This window comes from Drosophila takahashii, chromosome 2L (genome assembly GCF_030179915.1).
Source record: "Drosophila takahashii strain IR98-3 E-12201 chromosome 2L, DtakHiC1v2, whole genome shotgun sequence".
NCBI classification, from domain to species: Eukaryota; Metazoa; Arthropoda; class Insecta; order Diptera; family Drosophilidae; genus Drosophila; species Drosophila takahashii.
In genome coordinates, this window is record NC_091678.1 from 9,030,107 (window position 1) to 9,051,847 (window position 21,741).

The window sequence follows — 21,741 nt, forward strand, 5'->3', positions numbered from 1 at the left end:
AGTGAGAGTGATTTATGCATACCGAACCCACCATCCACCGAACCCACAGCCCAAAACTCAACCGCTCAACCTGTCATTGAAATAACGCCCCGCCAAAATGCGTGGCTCCCAAAGCTCCAACTTCATGTCCTTGTTGACTCAGCCGAATGATTGTTTTCGAGTGTCTGGATTTGCGTCCTTTTAAGGCATAAGCGTTATACAAATATCTGAAAATTTGGGGGCGTCTGCTAATGCATCCCCTTTGGAACGGAAATTTTCATCCGAAACACGAAAAGGAAATATTCCTATTAAAATTAAATCTTTCACAGTGGGCCTTTAAGAATATTTATTAAAAGAAAATTGCCTTGAAAAAATATTGTGTACATTTTTTTTTTTAATTTTTAGTGTTTTTAAAAATGTATTTTTAATTTTTGTCTGAAAAATAAGAATTAATTATCTTGGAATTATAGTTCGAGTTCCAAAATCTTTTGTAAATTTCCAATTAGCCTTGAGTTACCCAGCCAATTCGAGTTCGCAAAAGCACACGAAGTTATTAGCCAATAACACAGACCTTAATGACCCGTTTAAGCCCGGTCACAAAGCCACTCGTCCAAAAGACCATATCAAAGGCAAATAAGCGCTCATTTTAAGCCAAACCACATCACATACTCAAGCTGGCACTCAAACTCGCACCCACATGTCCACCCTCCGTATTCAGGACCGGTGTAATGTAATCAAGTATCCACTCCACAGACGTTGCAGTTGGTCAAACAGAATTACGTTGGCCAAAGCCCAACATAGCCCCCAAATTAATTTAATACCGGGATACAAAAGCGAAAAAAGCGAAAAAAAAACAAAACAAAAAGGGAAAAGGGGAAAAGGGAGGGAAAAAGCGTCGCCAGAGTCGGGAAACATTATAATAAAATTAATCTCCATTTGTTTGATGGGCTGGACGGGCAGGGCAGTCTGGCTCGGGTCCCGCTTTATTAGCATCCAACGAGCTACTGGAGCCAAAAAGTGGCAATTATTCATTTTATGAGCCCCTCGCTGGCTGACTGAAAGGGGCGAAATTTCAGCAGGAAAGCATGTGAACCATAAAAATTAAAAATTAGCCCCTGGCAGCTCTAAGGGGATTATGTAACACGCATTTGGGCGAGAGAGTCAACAACAGAAGAGGTTGGGGAAGGAAAAGCCGGTGGAAAACAGTCACCCTTTCACCGATGTTAAAGTCAAGAAAATGAATATTTATGCGACACTCGGGGGGAGCCATTGTTATATGGCAAGCACATGTCAAAATTTTCACAGCTCAAAAGGGGAAAACTGCTGCTGGCCGAAAACTCAGGATCAGGGGGCTAGGTGTCTAAAATTTTAATAGGTTTTCTCGGTCCATTCAGGCTAGTCGAGGTCTATTCAAAAATTAAATCCAATTATCAGTTTAAAGACACTCGTTTACTCTGGGGATTGGAAAAACTCATATGCATGTTGGTTTTCTCGGTCCAAAGTCCCAGCCAGTTTTAATGCAACAAAGTTTCGGTTTAATGATAAACTTTTGTTTGGGCCACACACTCCTTGTCCCAAAAGATGGGCAGAATATGGTTTCCTCCATGGCTGCCAGTGAATTAAACTTGGAAATGTTAAGAGTTCGGGCTAAGCTTGTAAAACTTGAAAGGTTATTTGCCTTGGGTTCCTAACTACCATTTGAAAGGTTTCGTAAAGTTCTCAACCGAAAACTGGAAAGGTTATGGAGGATATGGTAGCAAAATGTGAGTTTAAAAGTCTAGTTTATGGCAGAAATACTTGCCAAAAGGTTAATTTGCTTGGGTTTCTAACGCAAAGTTGGGGTAGTCTTGTAAAATTAGTTTATTCAAAGTTCAAAAATTTAAAACAAAATATAATAAATGCCTTAAAGCAGTAAACTGCTTTAAATATCATAAATCGATAATTGGTTATGTCTGAAATTTAATACCCATTTAGAATTACATCCTTCTTTTTTTTCACCATGTGTCCAAAGTGGAAAAGTATCAAAAAAGGTTTTATTTGACTGATTTGTTGGCATCCCTTGTCAAAAGGTGAAAACGACAAGGATCTCTTGAAGGTAGCGAATAACTAAGAGATTTAGCCTAAGCCATTCGCAAAAGGCCTGCAGAAAGGATTTACAATTTGTGAAATGGATTCAACAATTTGTAGGATGGGTGGTGCAAATAGAAATACTTCCCGTTGTTCCGTTGCCATTCGCCTGACCCGTCCCAAAAAATATTAGCATAAGTGGCCCCGAATTCAGGACGAGTCTAGGATTTCGGGGCAGGTTGAAAAATTCAAGAAATGTAAATAAAATCAACAAAAAGGGACAACAATGGACTGGGGGCAGCAAAAAGCAGAAGGTGCCGGTCGACAGGAAAAATATCATTCTGAAATCGCTTGACAGCCACTTACACATGTCAAATGCAACAACACCAAAGTGGATAAGACTGGGAGGAAAAAATGAAGGAAGGAACGAACGAAAAAAAGGAATACAAAGAAAAGGGATAACGAGTAAAACGGATATTAGAGTATTAGACAGGAAGCTGGTTGACATGGCTGGCTCTTCGTTTCTCCATTCTGCAGCCAAAATGGTTGCCATCTGGCCAATGGACAAAGTTCCCGAGTTCCCAAGTGCAAGAAGTAGCCTCCCTTTCATTCCTTTATTTATATTTCTTTTTTTTTGGCAAACCAAAGGAATTTTCATGGCATTAACTACACTTGAAGCGTAAAATGAAGCCACGAAGCTCATGGTAAATGCAGGGAATTTCTTAATATTTACCAACCTCGAAAAGGAGGAGGGAGAGATTTCGTGGTAAAGGGAATTTTACGTATTTTAAATCTTGGCCTCCTAATTGCTGTTGATATTTGGCCTGAAAGCCTAAAGCCCTGGTAACTTAATCTGTTCGCGTCTTACATTTTCTTACCGCTAATTAGCTTACTGTTTCATTTTCATATTTAAATGAACTTTAATTGGGTTTCATCATTAAAATTCTAATTTTCCCCACCTTTTCTTTTTCATTCCAGGTAAGCCGATTTCAGGATTTTGTTTGTTCGCTCGATGTTGTTGATGCTAATAAGCTGTACGTGCATTAGAAACGTATCAAAAAACCTTGGCAAGTTGAAAGAATAAAAGCATTAATTATGCAAAAGTATCTAATCGAATTTCAGAAATGTTTTTGTTGAAAAAGAAAATCGCAAGGTACGAAAATTAAATTTTCTTTTTGAAGTGATGAGAAAAACATATTTTATTTATATTTACTTATCGAATGGTAAATATTTTAAATGTGTATTTTATGCAGAAAGCGATTTAAAAGCTTTCATCTTTTTAAATACGGCCCTGTTAAGTCCCTTGTAGTAAACCCTTGAACTGCAGACCGATTAATAGTCTCGATTTCATCATTCGCACGTGGTCAACGTACATCGAAATCCCCATTAAGCACCTAGAGACAAGCCGCTTTCATCGCTCTTTGTGCAGTTCGCATTACGGGCTCATTAAGCCCCACCGACGTCCTCATTAAATTCATACACATTTAATTGACTTTATGACCAGACACGGCCACGGAAGCCAAAGGAAATCGCCTGTCGCAGTGGCGTCTGTCGAGGCCATCCAATCCTAGTTAGCGCATCGTAAAAAACAGGCATTTTTAAACACAAACTCGTGCATATTTTCCCCCGCGAACATACATACTTATATGTTGCCATGGTGCTCATATACATATATATATAGTAGTTCACATGCTCACGCATAAAGGCTTAAATAATAAAGCCAGCTGCCTGAGACGCGTGCTTCATGCTCATAATTATGTGACATCCGACGAGCTGCCGTATGAAAGTTTAAAAATACTGAAAGCAGAGGCGAAAAGAGCAGAGTGCACTAAAAAACAAGAGAGAACGCTATAGTCGGGTTGTTGTCCCGACTATCTAATACCCGTCACTCAGCTAAAGGGAGTGCGAACGCTGTGTCGGGTTGGTGTCCCGACTAATAATCGTAACTCAGCTAAAGGGAGTGCGAGGGAGATAGATATATAATTTTTGATTGCGTATAACTTTTTAATGAATGGTCCGATTTGAAAAATGTCTTCTACATTTCGATAGGTATAAATATACACAACAAAATTGCATTTATACTTCTCGGAAATCTTTAAAGATGTGGGCGCAGGACCCATTTTAAAATCGTTAGTGGGCGATTGTGGGCGTTAGAGGGGGCGTGGCGCTCGGCTAAAATAAACTTGCGCTGCGTAGGAAGCCAAAGAATATGTGTGGGAAATCTCAACCTTCTAGCTTTTGTAGTTTCTGAGATCTCAGCGTTCATACAGACGGACAGACGGACAGACAGACAGACAGACAGACAGACAGACAGACAGACAGACAGACAGACAGACAGACAGACAGACAGACAGACAGACGGACAGACGGACATGGCTAGATCGACTCGGCTAGTGACCCTGATCAAGAATATATATACTTTATGGGGTCGGAAACGCTTCCTTCTAGCTGTTACATACTTTTGCACGAATCTAGTATACCCTTTTACTCTACGAGTAACGGGTATAATTACCATGACTATGGTGTCTCAAAAATGTTTCCTGCTAAAGGAAAATAGTTTTCTTTAAAAGAATAATATCGACAGATTTGTAGAGTATAAAATATAAAATATTGCTATTTATTGCATTTATTGAATGTACAATATTTAAAAAATTGTTCTAATATTAATAGAAAAAAGTACAAATTATTTTTTGAAGTAAAAAAAAAAATTAATATATTTGTTACGAAAAATATTTTAAAAAGCCATCCATGTTTTCCACATGTACTGGAACCTGAACAAAAAATTACAGAGGCCAGAGAAAAGCGTCAACACATTTTTCTGGGTCCTGCTACAATGTTGCCCCGAGCAACATGCAAATGCCCCATTGGCCGTAAACGTAAAGTTAAGAGGGAGAAATCGAGAGACGCATGGGTTTTACATACTTGTTCTTGTCCTCCTTCTTTATGTTTTATTGATGTTCTCGGAATGGTTTAATATGCTGTAATAATGTGTGATTTGTGGTTTATTCGTAATTTACGATGACGCCCCGAAAGGGTGAGAGGTAGTTCTTAAAGAGGTCTTAAGTTGTGTGGCGGCCATAAACTTGTTTCGCAATGGTCCATATAAAAACGTGACACAATATTTGGAAGTGTGCTCCGTTGCAGAACTATTTTACGATTAATTTTAAAGACTTAGTGGCAAAATTAATTATAGCGCGTTGTCACATGCTGAACCCTTTGGTTGAGAAATTATGAAATTATAACAACTCCTAATGAGAGACGATAAATTATGGCTACGTGAACTCAGATGGCTGGAAATACTCCCCCATCTCGGGTTATATTTTCCGCTTCCGCTCCTTCCGCATGTGATCAGTCAAAGTTTTTCCAGCTTCGCACATCGGTTTTCTTTTTTTTCTTTTCTTTTTTGAGGCACGCTCTGTCTCTCTAATAACGAAGGAAGTTGGAGGGCAGCTCGGTGCAATGTTGCAATTAATTATGAAGCACGTTGACAGTTTTTTCAGCTTGTCCCTGCTCACAACTTGTCGCTATTTCATAATTTATTTTTAGCCGTGAGCTTCCCTATTTTGACTTCGACATTTGGCGGCGTTGAACTTGACGCAATTTATTTTGTCAAAGATGCAGCGCCAGGCAGACAAAAAGACACGCCTAGTTGGGAGTGTGGCACATGTTTCTCCTCGGAGGCTGAGTTACTTGTGTTATTTCTATAAATACCCATAGCCAAACGAGCAGGCACCTTATCTGCCATCGGGGAATACCCAGTCATTGACTCACAACAGGGATTTGTGAGTTGGAGAGAGATGTACCTGAATGAATTATAACGAGGACGGAAGCTAACTTCGGCAAGCCGAAGTTTTAATACCCTTGCAGATTTTACGAATTAAAACTTGACTAGACTAGCAACATGAATTAATAAACAACAAAATATTTTATAATTGAAAAAATAAAATTTTAAAATTTTTCACCCTATTGTTCCTATGGGAGCTATAGGATATAGACGCCCGATCGGCACGCGCGTTTACCCTAATGAAGGTACGCACAAAAAAATACGATTTGGAAAGTTTCATGGGAATAGCTAATATTTTGCGCGAAATATCCTGAAAAACGTCAAATTTTGACCGATTTCACCCTATTGTTCCTATGGGAGCTATAAGATATAGACGTCCGATCGGCACGCGCTTTTACCCTGATCAAGGTACGCACAAAAAAATACGATTTGGAAAGATTCATGCCAATAGCTCTTACACTGAGCGAAATATCTTCATTTTTGTGAAAGCTATATCCGATTGTTCCTATGGGAGCTATAGGATATAGACGTCCGATCGGGTCGGCTTTCAAACTTGATTTGCGTACACATGTTTTAGGACGACTGTGAAAGTTTCAAGGCGCTAGCTTTTAAACTGAGCTCGCAAACGGTATTGAAACAGACATACAGACGGACAGACGGACAGACGGACAGACGGACAGACGGACAGACGGACAGACGGACATGGCTATATCGACTCCCCTATTGATCCTGATCAAGAATATATATACTTTATGGGGTCGGAAACGTCTCCTTCACTGCGTTACAAACTTCTGACCAAAATTATAATACCCTCTGCAAGGGTATAAAAAGTAAAAAATTTAACATATGTTTTAAAAAAATGTTAACAGAAAAAAGTATGATTGCTATTCATATAGTTTTATAATTTAAGAAGAGGGTATTTTATTTTTTTTTTAAACTTATAATAAAAGCGTATGAACCAATATAGTTTTAATATATTCCTAAAAACCTATAACAATATTTTTAATTTTTCTTTTTATGTGTTTCATTTAATAAATGTTTTTAAACATTGTACATGTTCCTTAATATTATTATTTCGATTAATACCTTATACAATTAATGTTCCGGAATCCTTATAGTTTCTCATTAGCTATTCGGACCTTGAACTTTGTATGGGCGGCATAATTTGTTTTCGAAACGATTTGCTCGCTCCCAAGTTTGTTGACTTTCCCCTCGAGTCCCGGCGTCGTTTTGCTTATTGAAAGAATTTTTGGTTTTGAAGTGCCTCTTGTCAGCGTCCTATAAATAGCCGAAATTTCTGATACCCCAAATGCCGCGCCTTTTGTTTGTCTTTTGTGTTAATTAACATGAGTAGTTTACTTAATTAGGCGTAAACTCTTCACGTTTTCCCTTTGTTTATGTCTGCAGTGGAAGGGTGGTGGTGGTTTCCATATAGGTTCATAACTTGCAACACTTTAAGACCGATAGATGATGCCGTTTTCACGCCACATTAACTGCAATTAGTCTTCATCAGTGCCAACGTCAGCAGTCAGCAAAAATTTGCTGTATTGACTTTGGCCGAGAAGGAGGAAATTTGCAAAACAACTAACAAGCTGGAGGGACATCTACATTTACATCGGATCCACAGGAACAACCAGCCACTTGAAGGGGCCACTTAGTTGCCATGCTGTTCCCGATGACTCCGACTTCCCTTCCTCTGGAATCCCCGGATTCCCGGATCCGTACTGCCTGTTCCGTGTTGTGGTTCAATGTCGTGTGCTGCTCCTTCATCCTAGACGTCTCGTTGTTGTTCTGCTCCCCAATCCTTGTCAACTTGCAAAATTGTTTGTAAAAATAGCGTGTGGCACTGGCATAAAGTTGGCGGGGCAATGGGTATAGTACGCTGGCTAAAAGAGTGGACAAGCTGCATATATTTAGATATTGTTGATGCATTGTCTGGGTTCAGTGGCGTTGAATGGAGAGGGGTTCTCCGTTTAACAATTGCTTTTGATGTAGACGAAGTGCTGTCAAGGTGGCATTGCCATGAAAGTGGGCGGGGTTTTAGGGGGGTCTCTCGAGTGGCTTCCCATTAAATCGGCTGCATCGATAAACTTCAGCCTGGGTTAATCAGAAGTGGTCTGTGGCAGAGGTTGTCAAGTGGTGGTTTTAGAAAAAAGCATAGAAAAAAGAGGGGCAAATTGGCAAAATGCTAATATTATCGTTTTTGATATTAGATGAGGGAATTGTCAGAGGAAAAAAGGATAAATATTTATTATTTTCAACAAAATAAGCTTTTCTAATTCAGGGCTGTCGTGCAATACTTTGTAAAAATGAATACAAATTTTGAATTTCATATTGAATATATTTATTTAAATGCTATAAAAATAAATATTATTATTTAGTACCTCTTCTATTTTTCTATTTAATTTTTCTTTATTTTATGTGCGTTATATATTTTTTTAAATAGATGGAATAAATATTTTTAGAATATTAAAGAACCAATAGATCTGTACTTTATTTGTGTATCCTATTCTGGATAATTTCTTTACTGCACCACTCAAATCAAAATCCCTGTAAGCTCCCTTTGCAACACTAGGATCTCGAATGTGCTGTTTCACCTCTGTTGTGACTTGGCATGTTTTATGGCTGAATGAGGGAAATGGAAAACTGTTGCATGACTGGCAACCAACTTGTAGTTTTTCATTCGTGGGGCTGCAGCACTAATTTTACACTGGCTTGACAGTTGACTAAACAGAAAATTAAATAGCAGGGAAAACTTTTAAAGTGCCTCGGTTTCAGCATAGAAAAAAGGAGCCACCATCCTTTACTGACTTTCCATCTTGACTTTCACGTCTCGTCCTTTGTCCACCCTATCAATTTGCTGTTCGGAACATCTCCAGAAAGTATGCAAGGGATTCTTTTCCTTATTTTTTGTTTAACCATTTGCCCCGAGTCAACACGTTGTTGTTGCTGCTTTTGCCGTTGTAAAATGTAAATTAATTTTAACTTGACTTATTTGCATTGGCCACCGTCTTCTCCACACCACTGAAACTGAAAACTTTTATCCTTGAGTGATATTGTATTACACGAACGGAACTCACTACCAACCCCATTTTTTCCTGCCCTCATGAATATTTTCATTTCATTGTTTTCGACTGCTGCATTTGGCATTGCTTTTCCTGCTTTTCCATCGCTCACTTTTGCCCAAATCTAATTGTTTATTTTGTAATTTAAATTTGAGATTTTCTCCCAAATGGGTTGAGTAATTGAATTTTCGGTGAGTGTGCACAGATTTTCAATTTTCATTTTCCATTTTGACGATCGCTTAATCCGGCAGGCAGTAACATTTCCGCTTTACATGCATTTATTTTCGTATGTTTCGAGAAAATGTTGCCGGCCATCGGGAAAATGTTGCCGGCGTTTCTGCCAAAAATAGAATCCCCAACTGGAAGAGGGGCAAGATGCTCCCAATTCTCTCCGATTCTCAGTTCGTTGTTGATCGCGTCGCGTATCGGTTGGGGAAAAGTTTGGTTTTCCGTTCGGTTCGGTTGAAAATAGAATTGAAAAGCGTGCCTAGAGTTTTTCCGCCCCCTTTCCCCCACTTCGTCTTCTTTTTAACGAATTAATTGCCCCTTCGGCCGTTTTTTGTTTAAAACGCAACATTCTGAGAGAATAGTGCAGCAAATGGTTTAATCAAGTGAAATTTATGTGCTCCGGAAAATGCAGTTAATTAAGTGTAAATAAAAAAGTTCGATTCGCGGTCGGCGGGGGTGGAAAATGCCGCTTTCCCGCTAGAAAGCAAAATGAAATTATTGAAAACTGCACATGTTCGGTTAAATGATAGTGCCACCAATAATAAATCAATTCCCGGAGTGCTGAGGGCTTAGTGTTTATCAAGCAATTTAATTGAATTCACATTATAATGAACTAAATGCGCGGTAATTGATGTGGTTAATAAATTTCAAATTAAATAGTTTTCAACCACTACTTATGACAGTTAATGAAGTAGGTCGTGGTGAAAAATAAAACAATAAATTTTCCTAAAATAAAAAAGGCTTTTCGTTGTCAATTATCAACAGTGTAAATTATAAACTCAAGTTCATTTAAGGAAAAATTGAACCAAACCATAATTTAATAATTACTAGCAGTGAAATAAATACTACCTGAGTTGCAAACTGAACTATAAATTCAAGTATAAAGGATATCCCTAGAAAACCCGAAGACTAAATCCTTTCTTTCCCTATTCTTCACCTCTTTAATGAGCCACAAATCATCCAATAGGCTGAAATTTCTCTCAACAATCCCTTATGCATCTGCTAAAAAATGGCGTATTACAAGCTCCAACGAACGCGTCTTCGAAACCCAAACCCTTTTAACCCATCAGCAATGAAGCCATTAGGCAACAATTTCTTTTTCGCCCCACTCATTTTCCTCATTTTCCGTTTAGCTCCCCGAATTCTCAATCCTTTATCACGCAGCGTACTTTGATTTTTCCCCCTTTTCCGCAAGCTGTTTAAAATTCGAACGTAAAAACAAGCTGTTAAAAGGAGGCACCTTTTGCGAAACAATTTCTTTTTTTCCTCTTGTTGTTTTTGCCTGTGGCAAACTTTGATTGTTCAGCCACCCCGAGCCACTTTTCACCTTGTTGGGGGCTTCATTTCGGTTGGCTCTTGGCTCGTTACTCGTTGCGTATGCGTAATATGAAGCCTGGAGCTTCTTAAAAGGGTCCTGATTTCAAACCCACTCCCCTGACGTCAATTGCAGGTGACTCATGGCTGTTCAGTTGGCCCAAGCACGCTATGGCCTTAACAGCTGTTAACACGGCCCGTGCCATTCGTGTGGCATAATAATAAGCAGTTAAGCCCATTCCTGTCCCTCATTCCGCATTTTAGAGGTAATTAAATTAACGCCGAAAAACTTTTTCCTTTTCTTTTCTTAAGGGTGCCACAATGTGCTGCCGCATAATTAATTGAAAACATAATTAAAAAATGTTTGCAAGTTTTTGGGTCAGCCATTTGACCATCATGAAATTGGGCTGTTTTCGTGGGCTATTTTTAGGTGCCCGCATATCGATTTCCATTGTTCCATTATGCTTTATGAAGGATGCTGAGAATGAGGGGTTCTGTCAACCCAGAAGCCCAACCCACGTGTCACTCACACTCGATTCGAGGCATTTCAACTCGCATCTGTGCCCAATTGCCCGAATGGCCATTGACTTTGCCGCATTTGCCGGTTTTTGGTCCTTTCGTCCGCATGTATGTGTATATCCTGCGGTCCAATATGCGGTCATCCTTGCTTTCTCTACTCGCCTGCGGTCAACCATTGATGTTTTTTCTTCGCTCTGTGCAAATTTTATGCAAAATTAGGCAAGCAGCTGATGCGTCAGGCAATTAGTTTAATGTCTGTATAAAGCAGCTTTCATTCGATTTCCACATTGCCACCAGAAGAGGCAGGTCAAGCAGGTTAATGGTCGGGAAAACTACTAGGAAAATGTTCGGTTCGGTTTTATGCCAGAGCTGTCGATGTGTGAATCACGATAATTGCCAGAATAACGAATTAAAGAGATAGCATTAATAGGCAAATGAATGAAATTGTTATCTCTTCTGATTGGGTCTTAAATTAATTAATTGGAATATTTGTGTAAGCCAAAGTGTTGCATAGCTTACATGCCTGATTTGATTTTTACTTAAATTTATTAAAGTAAAATCTTAAAAACACCTTTTAAATGTTTCTGCATTTATTTTGTTACTTTTAACAACAGGGAATATTTATTAATATTAACCTAACTACTTTTTATTGATTCCACTCATTAAATAGACATAAAATTCACAAATAATAAATTTCGATTGCCCATGCTGGGCCACCAATAATATCCAGTATCTTTTGCCACTCATCTGACCCGTAAATACTCCCCCGATGAGACCTTTTAGGGCCACCGACCCCCGTGCATCGCTAATTCGGCACTTAGCCCCAGCTGGGATCCCCGTCTCCCACACCAAGGACCTTATCCAATTGCCATAAAAGTGCCGCCAGCACTTCGGCACACAGTGCGGCAAAAGTTTGGCCAACTTGTCGGATGATATATATCTTCCGTATATATATTTTTGTTTTTTTCGGTCTCGGTTTCGTTTTTTTGTTTTTTATTTATTTGTAAAAGTTGTTCCTTTATTTTTGGCATCTTTTAGTTTGTTGATTCGTCGTTGGGGGTGTGAGGATTCAGCCAACTGGGTCATATACATTTTTGATGAGTTGTCATTATTAAAAGCGACAAGCCATCATCCCTCACCTTTTTTTTCCTTCTGGGCTTCGCTAAACGAAGGGAGGGAATTTCCGCTTGGCATTGCCTAAAAATATATTTATATATTTTATTTATGTGACAGTTGACAAGCGTTTCTGTCTCAACTTTTATTCTTTCCTTTCTCATTTCTTATTTTTGCCTATCAGCAGAAATGCTGATTTCCCTGCCCCTCGGTTGAGTTTTTGCAACTTTTGTTTTTCTCCCATTATTTGTTTTGCCTTGAGTTTCGCCTAGTTGTTATGGGTAATAAAAGAATTGAGGCAAAGCTTTCCATTAATTGTGTCACGAATTGTTATCAATTAATGAATGGGACGGCAATATAGAAAAACAAATAGAAATAGTCGATTCTTTGGAAGCTTCTTTCACGAGTTTTTCTGCGTGGGCATTCGGAAATTGCCCATAATCATTTCGGGCTTTTTATTCACTTGACACACCTACGCAAATGTTTGGATGTCGAGGGAGGGGATTTTGTGCGGCGAAGACAAGGGTTTAGTTTATTGGCCTTTGTAGGCGATAAACTGTGGTGGGAAGTGGTTATGTGTCTAGGCGAAAATGAAGGAAGGGCCTTTGTGGAGTGTTCTGCCGGCCATTTGAGTGTCATAAAACATTCGAATTGCCTATTTGTTTTAAATTGTGCATTCGAAATTGAAAAAACTGGGTACGAAAAGTAATTGGCACTAGAAAGAGAATTTATTGCATTACATGTATTAAATAACAGAAACTCTGGCCGGCAGATATTGTCTTTTGTATTTATAACGTTTTACATTATTTGGATGGTAAATATGTAAATAAGGCTCCTGGAATAAAATCTATGCACCTCGATTTTTAATTAAATTATTTTTATCACAAAGTTAGTAAAAATATTCATTTTATTTCCTAATTTATTGAATGACTAGTTTTTCATTAATAGCTAAATTTGTTTAAATGGTTTTCAAGTGGGTGTATAAAATCAGACTATCACTCTGTAAATTCTTTATAGTTCATAAAAAAACAACACAGAAGTTTATGGCTTTTATAGGCTGCAATCTGTAAACTCACTTTAAAGCACTAGAACTGAGTTTATCGCTTGAAGACGTTTTATGGCCCTTTCATGCGATTGACCCATCTTAAATGATGTCATATTTCGAGCTCCCATTCCACCTCTCCAGCTCTTGGCAATGTCAACGGACTTGCCTTTGACTTTGATATGAAACTCAGTTGATTGGGCACATCAACACATTTGCCCAATCAGTCCACTTGCCGTCCTTTCCTTTCCCTTCCCAACCAACCAAGTCACTGTTGCCGGGCAAAAGGTGTCCGAGATTGTTTTGACATTACTTTCAAATGTCAATCGCCTGTGATTTGATTTCTTCTTCTCAGGCTTTCATCGAGTTTGGGCAAATTGAGTTCCGTGCGGCGGTGGAGGTGGAGGTGTAGATGCCTGAAACTGTTGGGTCAAATGCGATAAAAGCCGATAATACAATCCAATTTAATGAGGTTAGTCGGGGATGGTGACTACAAAGCCGTATACTGGGGTGGCTTTTTCTCATATTCCTGGGTGGAATGCAGCAGGGCAGGGAAGGGGGGATGTGGGAAGCTCCATTATCAAAGAGGCTGGCAACAGGTTGTCATTGGATGCCATTGAGCCTATTCGATTTTCCAGGTACAACGAATCGGAGATGCTTAATATTGAAAGCCCATATACACTGCGGTTCAAATCTTTAAAACTTTTTATATTTTATTTTTTATTGTATTTTTATATTTTTGTTTGGAAAAAATATTAAATTTATTTTTAGTTTAACATAAAATATTTAATTTATATTTTCAGAATATATAGAATTTTTTATTGTATATAATATTCCCAAGCATAAATTTATGAACCGAACTGTAAGAAATCAATTTTCCAAAGCCGAATTGAGTTAAAATTACACCCGAGTGCAAAGAGCTGACACACCTGAGTTCACATTCACAGGCTTTTGGCCAATCCTTAAAGCGGCTTAAAGCGACTGTTAACTGCGAGATAACCGAAACTCACTTGGGCACAGGCAACACAACGATGGAGTTATTTAACAGCCAGCAGACACCATTTATGGGCGTTCGATTTAACATAAATTTGATGTGAAACTCCCACCACACCCTAAAAATCACCTGTCGCGTTGCCTTTGCTACTGCCATGCAAATTCCAATAAACTAAAGTACCAAAGTCGCGACATTTTTGATAAAGAACAGAAGGAACAGGGAAAGCGACAGCAACCCCTCGGGGGCGGTTACATTTTGTTTTCGTTTTCGTTTCTTTTTTTTGCACATTTCTGACAAGCTATAAAATTTTTATCAGCATTACTTTTATTCTGACATTTCACTGACATTTCACAGAAAGTAACGTAAAGTACTCGGGGCCAAAAGTTCAAGCGAAACCCACCACTCAACCCTCGAAAAGTGTTCACACACTAGATAAGAGACTTCAGATGGTGGGCGTGGCTGGTTTTTCATTTCCTAAATGGCTCTTTGACCTTTTTCATACACCCGCCCAATACCAAAATTGATTTCCTGGACGATTTGTCAACCCCTTTTCAGCCCCAAACTAAAATTTATCAGCCTAACCAAATTGCTTGGCCTACACAAATCTGAATTGTCGCTGACAAGGGTGTCGGCCCCAATTATGCATAAGCTCTCCAACCTTCCAAAAAAGCGTTAAAGTCCGGGGTAGCAAGGGGTCCGGCCCAAAAACCCATTTCCGGAACGCGGGTTCAGGACCAACAGCCAACCTGTTGTTGGCCAAAATGATGTCGGTGTTGCCTCTGTTTCTGTCAGCTCTGGGTGCCACTTTCATTTTCAATTAGTTTGTCCAAGTGGGCGTGTGATTTCCAACACGGAACTTCAAAAAATATTTCATAAAGAAAGTACAGGGCTTGTGGAAAATTAAACGAATTAAAAATACCCATTAAAGAGGTTGTAATATTACATATTTAATAAGTTTCAATATTTAATAATTTCTGATATTTCTGTTTTCAGTAAAAGTTGGCTAATGATAAAGAATTTTTAACAGTTCTTTTCAATTTTAAAGTAAATATAATTTAAAATTTATAAACCCTTCTAAATGCATCTAACTTTCTTCTCAAGAAAGCAATACTCCCCAAAATTACCAGGTATATTCAGAAGAGGCCAAGAGCTTTTGAAAAGGGTGAAAGTGAAAGGGAAAATGTTGCCTAATGTTTTTTTATTATTATTATCACCGAAGCTGGCTCCTTTCTGGCTCCGCTGATAAGGCTTAATGTGTTCAGCGCTGCGGTGTTTCAATAAAACTTTATCATAATTGACATTTTAACGGGGATGGAAAAAGAAAATAATAATACATTTTACAACGGAGCATACTTACTTGCGGGCAACCGTTGGAAGTAATTTAATATTTATGAAACGGTCTGGAGGAAATAAAAAGTGTTGAGAGGGCTTACCCATAAACATGGCTGTGGTTGAAAGGTGCATAATGTGTGATAAGTACGGGGAGTATAATAAATGGGTTCTGTTAGATGCGGGTATTGTTGGAGAGCTTTTATAAAGGCAGATTAGATGGTCTAGTTAATACCTTTTAGGGAATGATTTAAAGGAGATCTATTAAATATTTTACTTTTTATTTGTATTATTTATTTTCACTGCTCTAGAATTTAATATTTAAATCAATCGTTAAAGCCATTCACCATTCCAATTGATCAATGACTCCCTGTAAATGCAAACAAAATGTGTAAAACAGTGTAAATAAAAAAAAATAATCAACTCCATCAATCAGTGGACCTTTTTAACTGAGGAAAAAATGCTGGGTCGCTGTGTGAGTTATCAAGGCTCCTGCGATAATATCAACGGCATCCTGACGCGTGACTATGCAGAGGTTTGTATAAAGAACGAGAGAGAGACAACAAACTAATGGAACTAAATTAATTAGCGAAAGAGTAGCTTTTTGTGCCCAGCAAAGCAAACTAAATTTAAGTTACCATGGCGAGAGTGTGGAAAATGGAAAAAATGTCGCTTCATAAACAAAAGTATCTCTCAGATACACACAGCCACCGAGGGGAGTCCTTGCAGTAGTACATGTGCTCTAAGCCGGTGACACTGACATTCGCCCGGCTATTTTCCACTAACAAGTTTTCAGTTTATTGTTTCGAAAGCCAATGCCAAAGCCAAAGCCAAATCCCGAGCCTAAAGAAAGCAACTGAAAAATGTGAAAAAGTTGCATAAGCAAGCCGAAAGTCCTGGGCCAAGTCCATTGTTGTTGTGACTGTGACTGTGTCTGCGTCTGGCCCCTTTGAGATGTAAAGCCCGCTCGCAACTCGGTCGGAAATGGAATATGGCTAAACAGTAGAGGGCCAGAACCAGAAACGAGGGACAATAACAGAATGGCAGCTAGACAAACAGAAGGCTGGCAAAAGATAGCAAAAGATAGCAAAAGTACAATGCAAGATATTTTTATTGCCAAGCAAGGCGAACATAAAATGTGTCGCATGCATATGCAGAAAAGTCGGAGGATGAGGGCCGCATTAGGACAACCAACTGGCGGTGGGGGGCTAATAAAAACTATGTAAGGATGTGGCTAACGACGTGAGGGCAGCCAATGTCTGGAAAGCTAATAATGCCCTTGCCAGAGACAAAAGGAAAGTTCAAATACCCTGGAGATCAGAAGTTAGGCGAAGGAAAGATGCTGCTAGTTGCATTTTGATATCCCAAATGTGTCTTGTACTTTTCTATCTTTAAAAAATATTTATTTATTAAAAAATATTTATTATTAAAATATATTTATCTAAAATCAGTAATCATTATATATATTCTAGAAAATATTCCTACCCATAATATATGCTTCAAAAATGTTTAAAATGATTATTATAAAAATTTTCTACTACTTTCTATTCCAAATATGTCTTGTATTTTCTAAATTTTTTTAAAATATTTACAAAACTCAGAAATCATTATTTAAATTCTATGAAATATTTTTACGCATAATATATGCTTCAAAAATGTTTCAAATGATTCTAATAAATATTTCATACGTTTTGAAGTACGGTAATAGCCCAACTGACCAAAATTTCACACTACCCCATAAGGCAACAAATCCCGTTCAGCATTAAATCACAAAACTTGCAGTCATAGTAGTGAAATTTATGTAACCAAATCTTGGAAGACAGACAGATGAGGGATAGACCAGGCCAAGGACGTCGCAATACAACAAATGAAACTTGCCGGACACTGCGAGGAATGGGAGATGGAAATGGGATAAGGATAAGGATAAGCATAAGGATAGGGCCACTAGGGCTGCCAAAGAAATAAAAAGGATTTTTCGTTTAGCCAAAATTGTTGCACAGATTTTCTTAACGACTTCCAAGGGCTCTTTGGGCGGAAATGTCTTCAATTTTAATTTGTTTGCTTGCTCAACTCCTTGTGCATATGTTGCTTTTGGGCCGAATGGCTGGCTGGGTGGCTAATGATTTCCTGATAGCCAAATTGCGTAGAAGACTGCAATTTGTGCTGCACCAGGGGCCTGGCTGAAATCTTAATTACAACTTGAATGGACCATTAGGTTGGCCGTTTAGTAAACATTTAAATTCATCTATTTTAATACCCTTTTGCAGATATACACAGACTGGGCCAACTATTACTTGGAACGTGCCAAATCGAAGAGAAAGGTCACAGATCTATCGGCCGATTGTCGGGATGGCCTTCTTTTGGCCGAGGTCATCGAGGCGGTCACCAGCTTCAAAGTGCCCGATCTGGTTAAGAAGCCAAAGAGTCAACAGCAAATGGTGAGTTAAAACACGGGGAAAACCTTTTTTAATAAGAACATTTTATCAAGAGTGTAAGCAACTCTCTAAAGAGTTTAATCCGCAAAAAATCAATACAAATATTTCTTACCACTTCAATTTTCAATCGATTTTGTTTGAAGAAAACCCCTACGAAACCAACTCGATTAATTAGAATTAAAGGTGGCTAACCATCCCAGCAAAACTGTTGGAAAAACTTCCATTAGGCAATGACTAGCCGGAATCCTTTGGCATTTTGCTCATTTACCGCACCAGTGAAATACCCTTGAAAACGTGAAAAAATCTAAGCGTTGATTATTTCATCCGAAAGGCTCATGAGTCACTCCCTGTTTTTTGCGTTAATTGTTTTTTACACGACAAACGGAAAAACTAAAGGGGACTGGGGAAAAACAGTGGGAAAGCGGCTAAAGCCAGACCATTATCCGGCATATGCAAATGCCGGTTCGACGTGAAAATATTCCACACTCCCAAACACACACTCACTTACTCACACACTTGTACACTCACTCGTTTGAGTGCGGCGTGCATTTGAAAGGTGGATCCGTCATCCGCCGTGTTGGCCGTACCACGGGGCGTATGACAAACTTTTTCATCCGTGCTGCGGCGGCAGCTCCGCAATTCAGTTACCAGTTGGAAAATGATGATTTCCGCCGCACTAAGCAATTTGGCGCCAGGTGGCAGTGGCAGCTCCTCTGGTTCCTCTGATTGAATTGCGATGATGACAACGATTTCGTTTTCGCAACTGCAGCTCACTGCATTTATGAAATTAAAATTAAAATTAAAAAGTTTTGGTTTTTCTCGGATTCTCCAGGGGATTTCCCTTCCTTTTTTTCTTCTTTTACTTTTCTGTCTGCTACGTGAGAGGATTGCCAAAAAAAGAAATGCTTTCGCTAGGCTCCTTCGTTTTCAGCTTAGAAGCCAAAAGGCTCGTGGGTTTTGCGCTGATTCTGCGGCAAGTTCATTGCCGATATATAAACAGAGACACTGAAAGCGGGTCCATGAAATAAAAATTTATTTCAACTTTGTCAGTTTTTGGTTAGTTGACGTTTTGCATATTAAATAGTCGACGGGGACTGCGAGTTAGAGATGGCAAGAGACAAAGTCTTTGAGAAAATGATAAGCTCAGCTAAACGTGCGCCGCTGTGGCACGTGATGCAGCAAAAGAAAATATAAGAATCGGGAAAAACAAGAACCGAAAAATGGAAAAGCGGGGAAAAAATAGCTGACAAATTGCCAGCGAAACTTGCCGCCCCAAAAGTGGGCGTGGCCCGTCGCGTTGACGTATGTGACATGGGCGCCAAATTGGGTTTATTTGAGATGAAGAAGCTCGAAGCCAGGCAATGCATTGCACATTCCGCCATATTTGGTATCCTTTATACACATTTATATAGTTGACGAGCAGGAGCCTGGACTAACAAACTCAATTTGCCAATTTGGGCGTTCAAATATAGACGAATATAAAAGAATGAAATCGAAAAAAAATATAACCGAAATTAGTAGGTAGCAGGCGAAATTTGTGAGGGGGACTTTTATACGTTTAGGTGCAAGTTTCCACTGCGAATGGAAATGCAAATAACTGCAGGCGGAACAGGAAAACACGAAAATATATTTGCATGCTAGAATTAAATTCCAAATTAAATTCACCTCTGCTTAAAAGCGGCTGCCACATTTGCTAAGCGATTGAAATAGGTGCAACTTATTAGTAAATATAGTTTTTGGACAATGTTATACTCTGTGCTAAATTATATTGGTGTTTGCATTTATTTAAAATTTATGTTTAATTTAAACGCAAAGTTTAACAAACTATAAGATGATATACTATTAAGTTTATTTTAATATGTTTTGTAATCTACTAAAAAATCTTTATTCACAAAATGGTTCTTAAATTGATGAAAAGAAAAACTTAAAAGTAATTAATAGTGGATGTAAACCCAAATAGAAATTCAATTGTTATTCCCTGTTCAATAATTTCGCGTTCTGTGCCATTTAATTTTGGTTTATTGTGTCCACTACTTCCCCACAGAGCCACCCCTTACAACTTCATTTGGTACCCAAAACTAGTGCTCCCTTCTCCAGGTTTTGTAACCCCTTTCGCGACTCCCGCCCCTGCATTCATATCCTGGCTCATAACAATGCCCATGCTTTGTCCCGCTTTATCGCACTATTCGTGTTTTCCATTCCAAAGCCGGCAAACAATGCATTTGAAAATTTTCCCATTTTCAGGGCAGCGCCTTTTTTGTTGCGAACCGGCGACTTCTCGTCATTCGGCGTCCGTCTTTCATTTCCCCATTTGTTTTTCATATTTGCATGGCGAAATGAGAAATCCACGTGGTAGCCGGCAAACCAAAAAATGAAAACCTCACGGGAAAGGACGAGAAAGGACGAAGGACGAACAAGGGAATCTGGCCAAGACACATTTGAACAAATTCAATAAAAACAAATAACACCGTGCTGAGTGCATTGAGTGCAGACTAAAGTAAATTTTATCAACTTTTAAATCAAATATTAAACTTTAGTTTGCGTTCTCCTTTCTTTGGCGCGTGTTTCAGTCCAAACTTTGTAATAAACTTTTCGTGGTCTTTTCTTTACCTTTTTTTTCGTCTATTTCTTTTTTTATACCCTTGCAGAGGGTATTATGATTTCAGTCAGAAGTTTGCAACGCAGTGAAGGAGACGTTTCCGACCCCATAAAGTATATATATTCTTGATCAGCATCACAAGACGAGTCGATCTAGCCATGTCCGTCTGTCCGTCTGTCCGTCTGTCCATCTGTCCGTCTGTCCGTCTGTCCGTCTGTCCGTCTGTCTGTTTCTACGCAAACTAGTCTCTCAGTTTTTGAGCTATCGGGATGAAACTTTCCCAAAAGTCTTCTTTCTATTGCAGGTAGTATATATGTCGGAACCAACCGGATCGGACAACTATATCTTATAGCTCCCATAGGAAAGATCGGAAAAGAAAACGTTAAAAAAATTCTAGCTTCGGTGTTTTTTGAAATATTACCTTCTACTTTTGGGGATGTTATTTTTTAAATATTTCTGAATTTCGAATTAATTATTTAAAAAATCGGACTACTATATCATATAGCTGCCATAGGAACGACCGGAAAATTAATGGAAAAGTAATAGGAAATAAATTCTAGCTTCTTTGGTTTTTATTGTATTATCTTCTACTCTAGAATATGACTCTTTTTAAATATTTCCGAATTTCAATTTTAATTTTATCAAAATCGGACGACTATATCATATAGCTGTCATAGGAACGATCGGAAAATTAATGAGAAATATTAGAAAATTGAACATTTTTGCGATTTGTGAATTAATAGGAATGATCTGCAAGGGTATATAAGCTTCGGCTGGCCGAAGCTAGCTTCCTTTCTTGTTTCTTACTGTGCAAGCTTACTTTTTGCCAGTGCAAACTTTACATGAGGGTTTTCATTGCCGTTTTTTTGCGTCCCTGCAACACGTAGTGCACATTTTTTTCGACTTTTGCAACGTTTTTCTAATGAGTGACGACGAAGGAGCAGCGGCGGCACCAGCTGAAAGAGCCCAAGGATCCAGATCCCAGTCAGAGTCAAATGTGGCCAGAACCACGGCGAAAAAATGGAAAACGAAACTCTTGAAAAATCAGCGAAACGTAAAAGTGTTCAAAGTCAACTTTAGCGACGGCACTTGCCAACGCGTAGGAGAAAAAACCGAAAGCCAAAGTTTCCAGGCATCCAAATTAAAGGCCGCAGAAATGGAGTTTCAAGCAGGAAGAAAGGGTTGAAGAGCTCGCTTAAAGTTTGTCCACATCGAATTGCGGTTTGAACTGCACTCTTATTAACACGCAGCAGTTAACAGAGTCGTTAAATAA

At 38.7% G+C, this 21,741-nt stretch overlaps 1 protein-coding gene across 7 annotated transcripts in view; it reads left to right on the plus strand.

Annotated features, from left to right (window-relative positions):
• Positions 1-21,741, plus strand: part of sick (sickie) — a 186,451-nt gene that overhangs the window by 50,886 nt on the left and 113,824 nt on the right. For 3 of the 7 annotated variants that reach the window (XM_070211921.1, XM_070211930.1, XM_044394877.2), the window contains one exon: positions 17,702-17,872. In XM_070211921.1, the coding sequence (XP_070068022.1) occupies positions 17,702-17,872 (171 nt within the window). Of the gene's footprint in view, positions 1-9,292; positions 9,748-15,745; positions 15,970-17,701; positions 17,873-21,741 lie in introns of those variants that run through there. The other 4 variants (XM_070211906.1, XM_070211910.1, XM_070211916.1 and 1 more) reach the window with 4 other exon arrangements.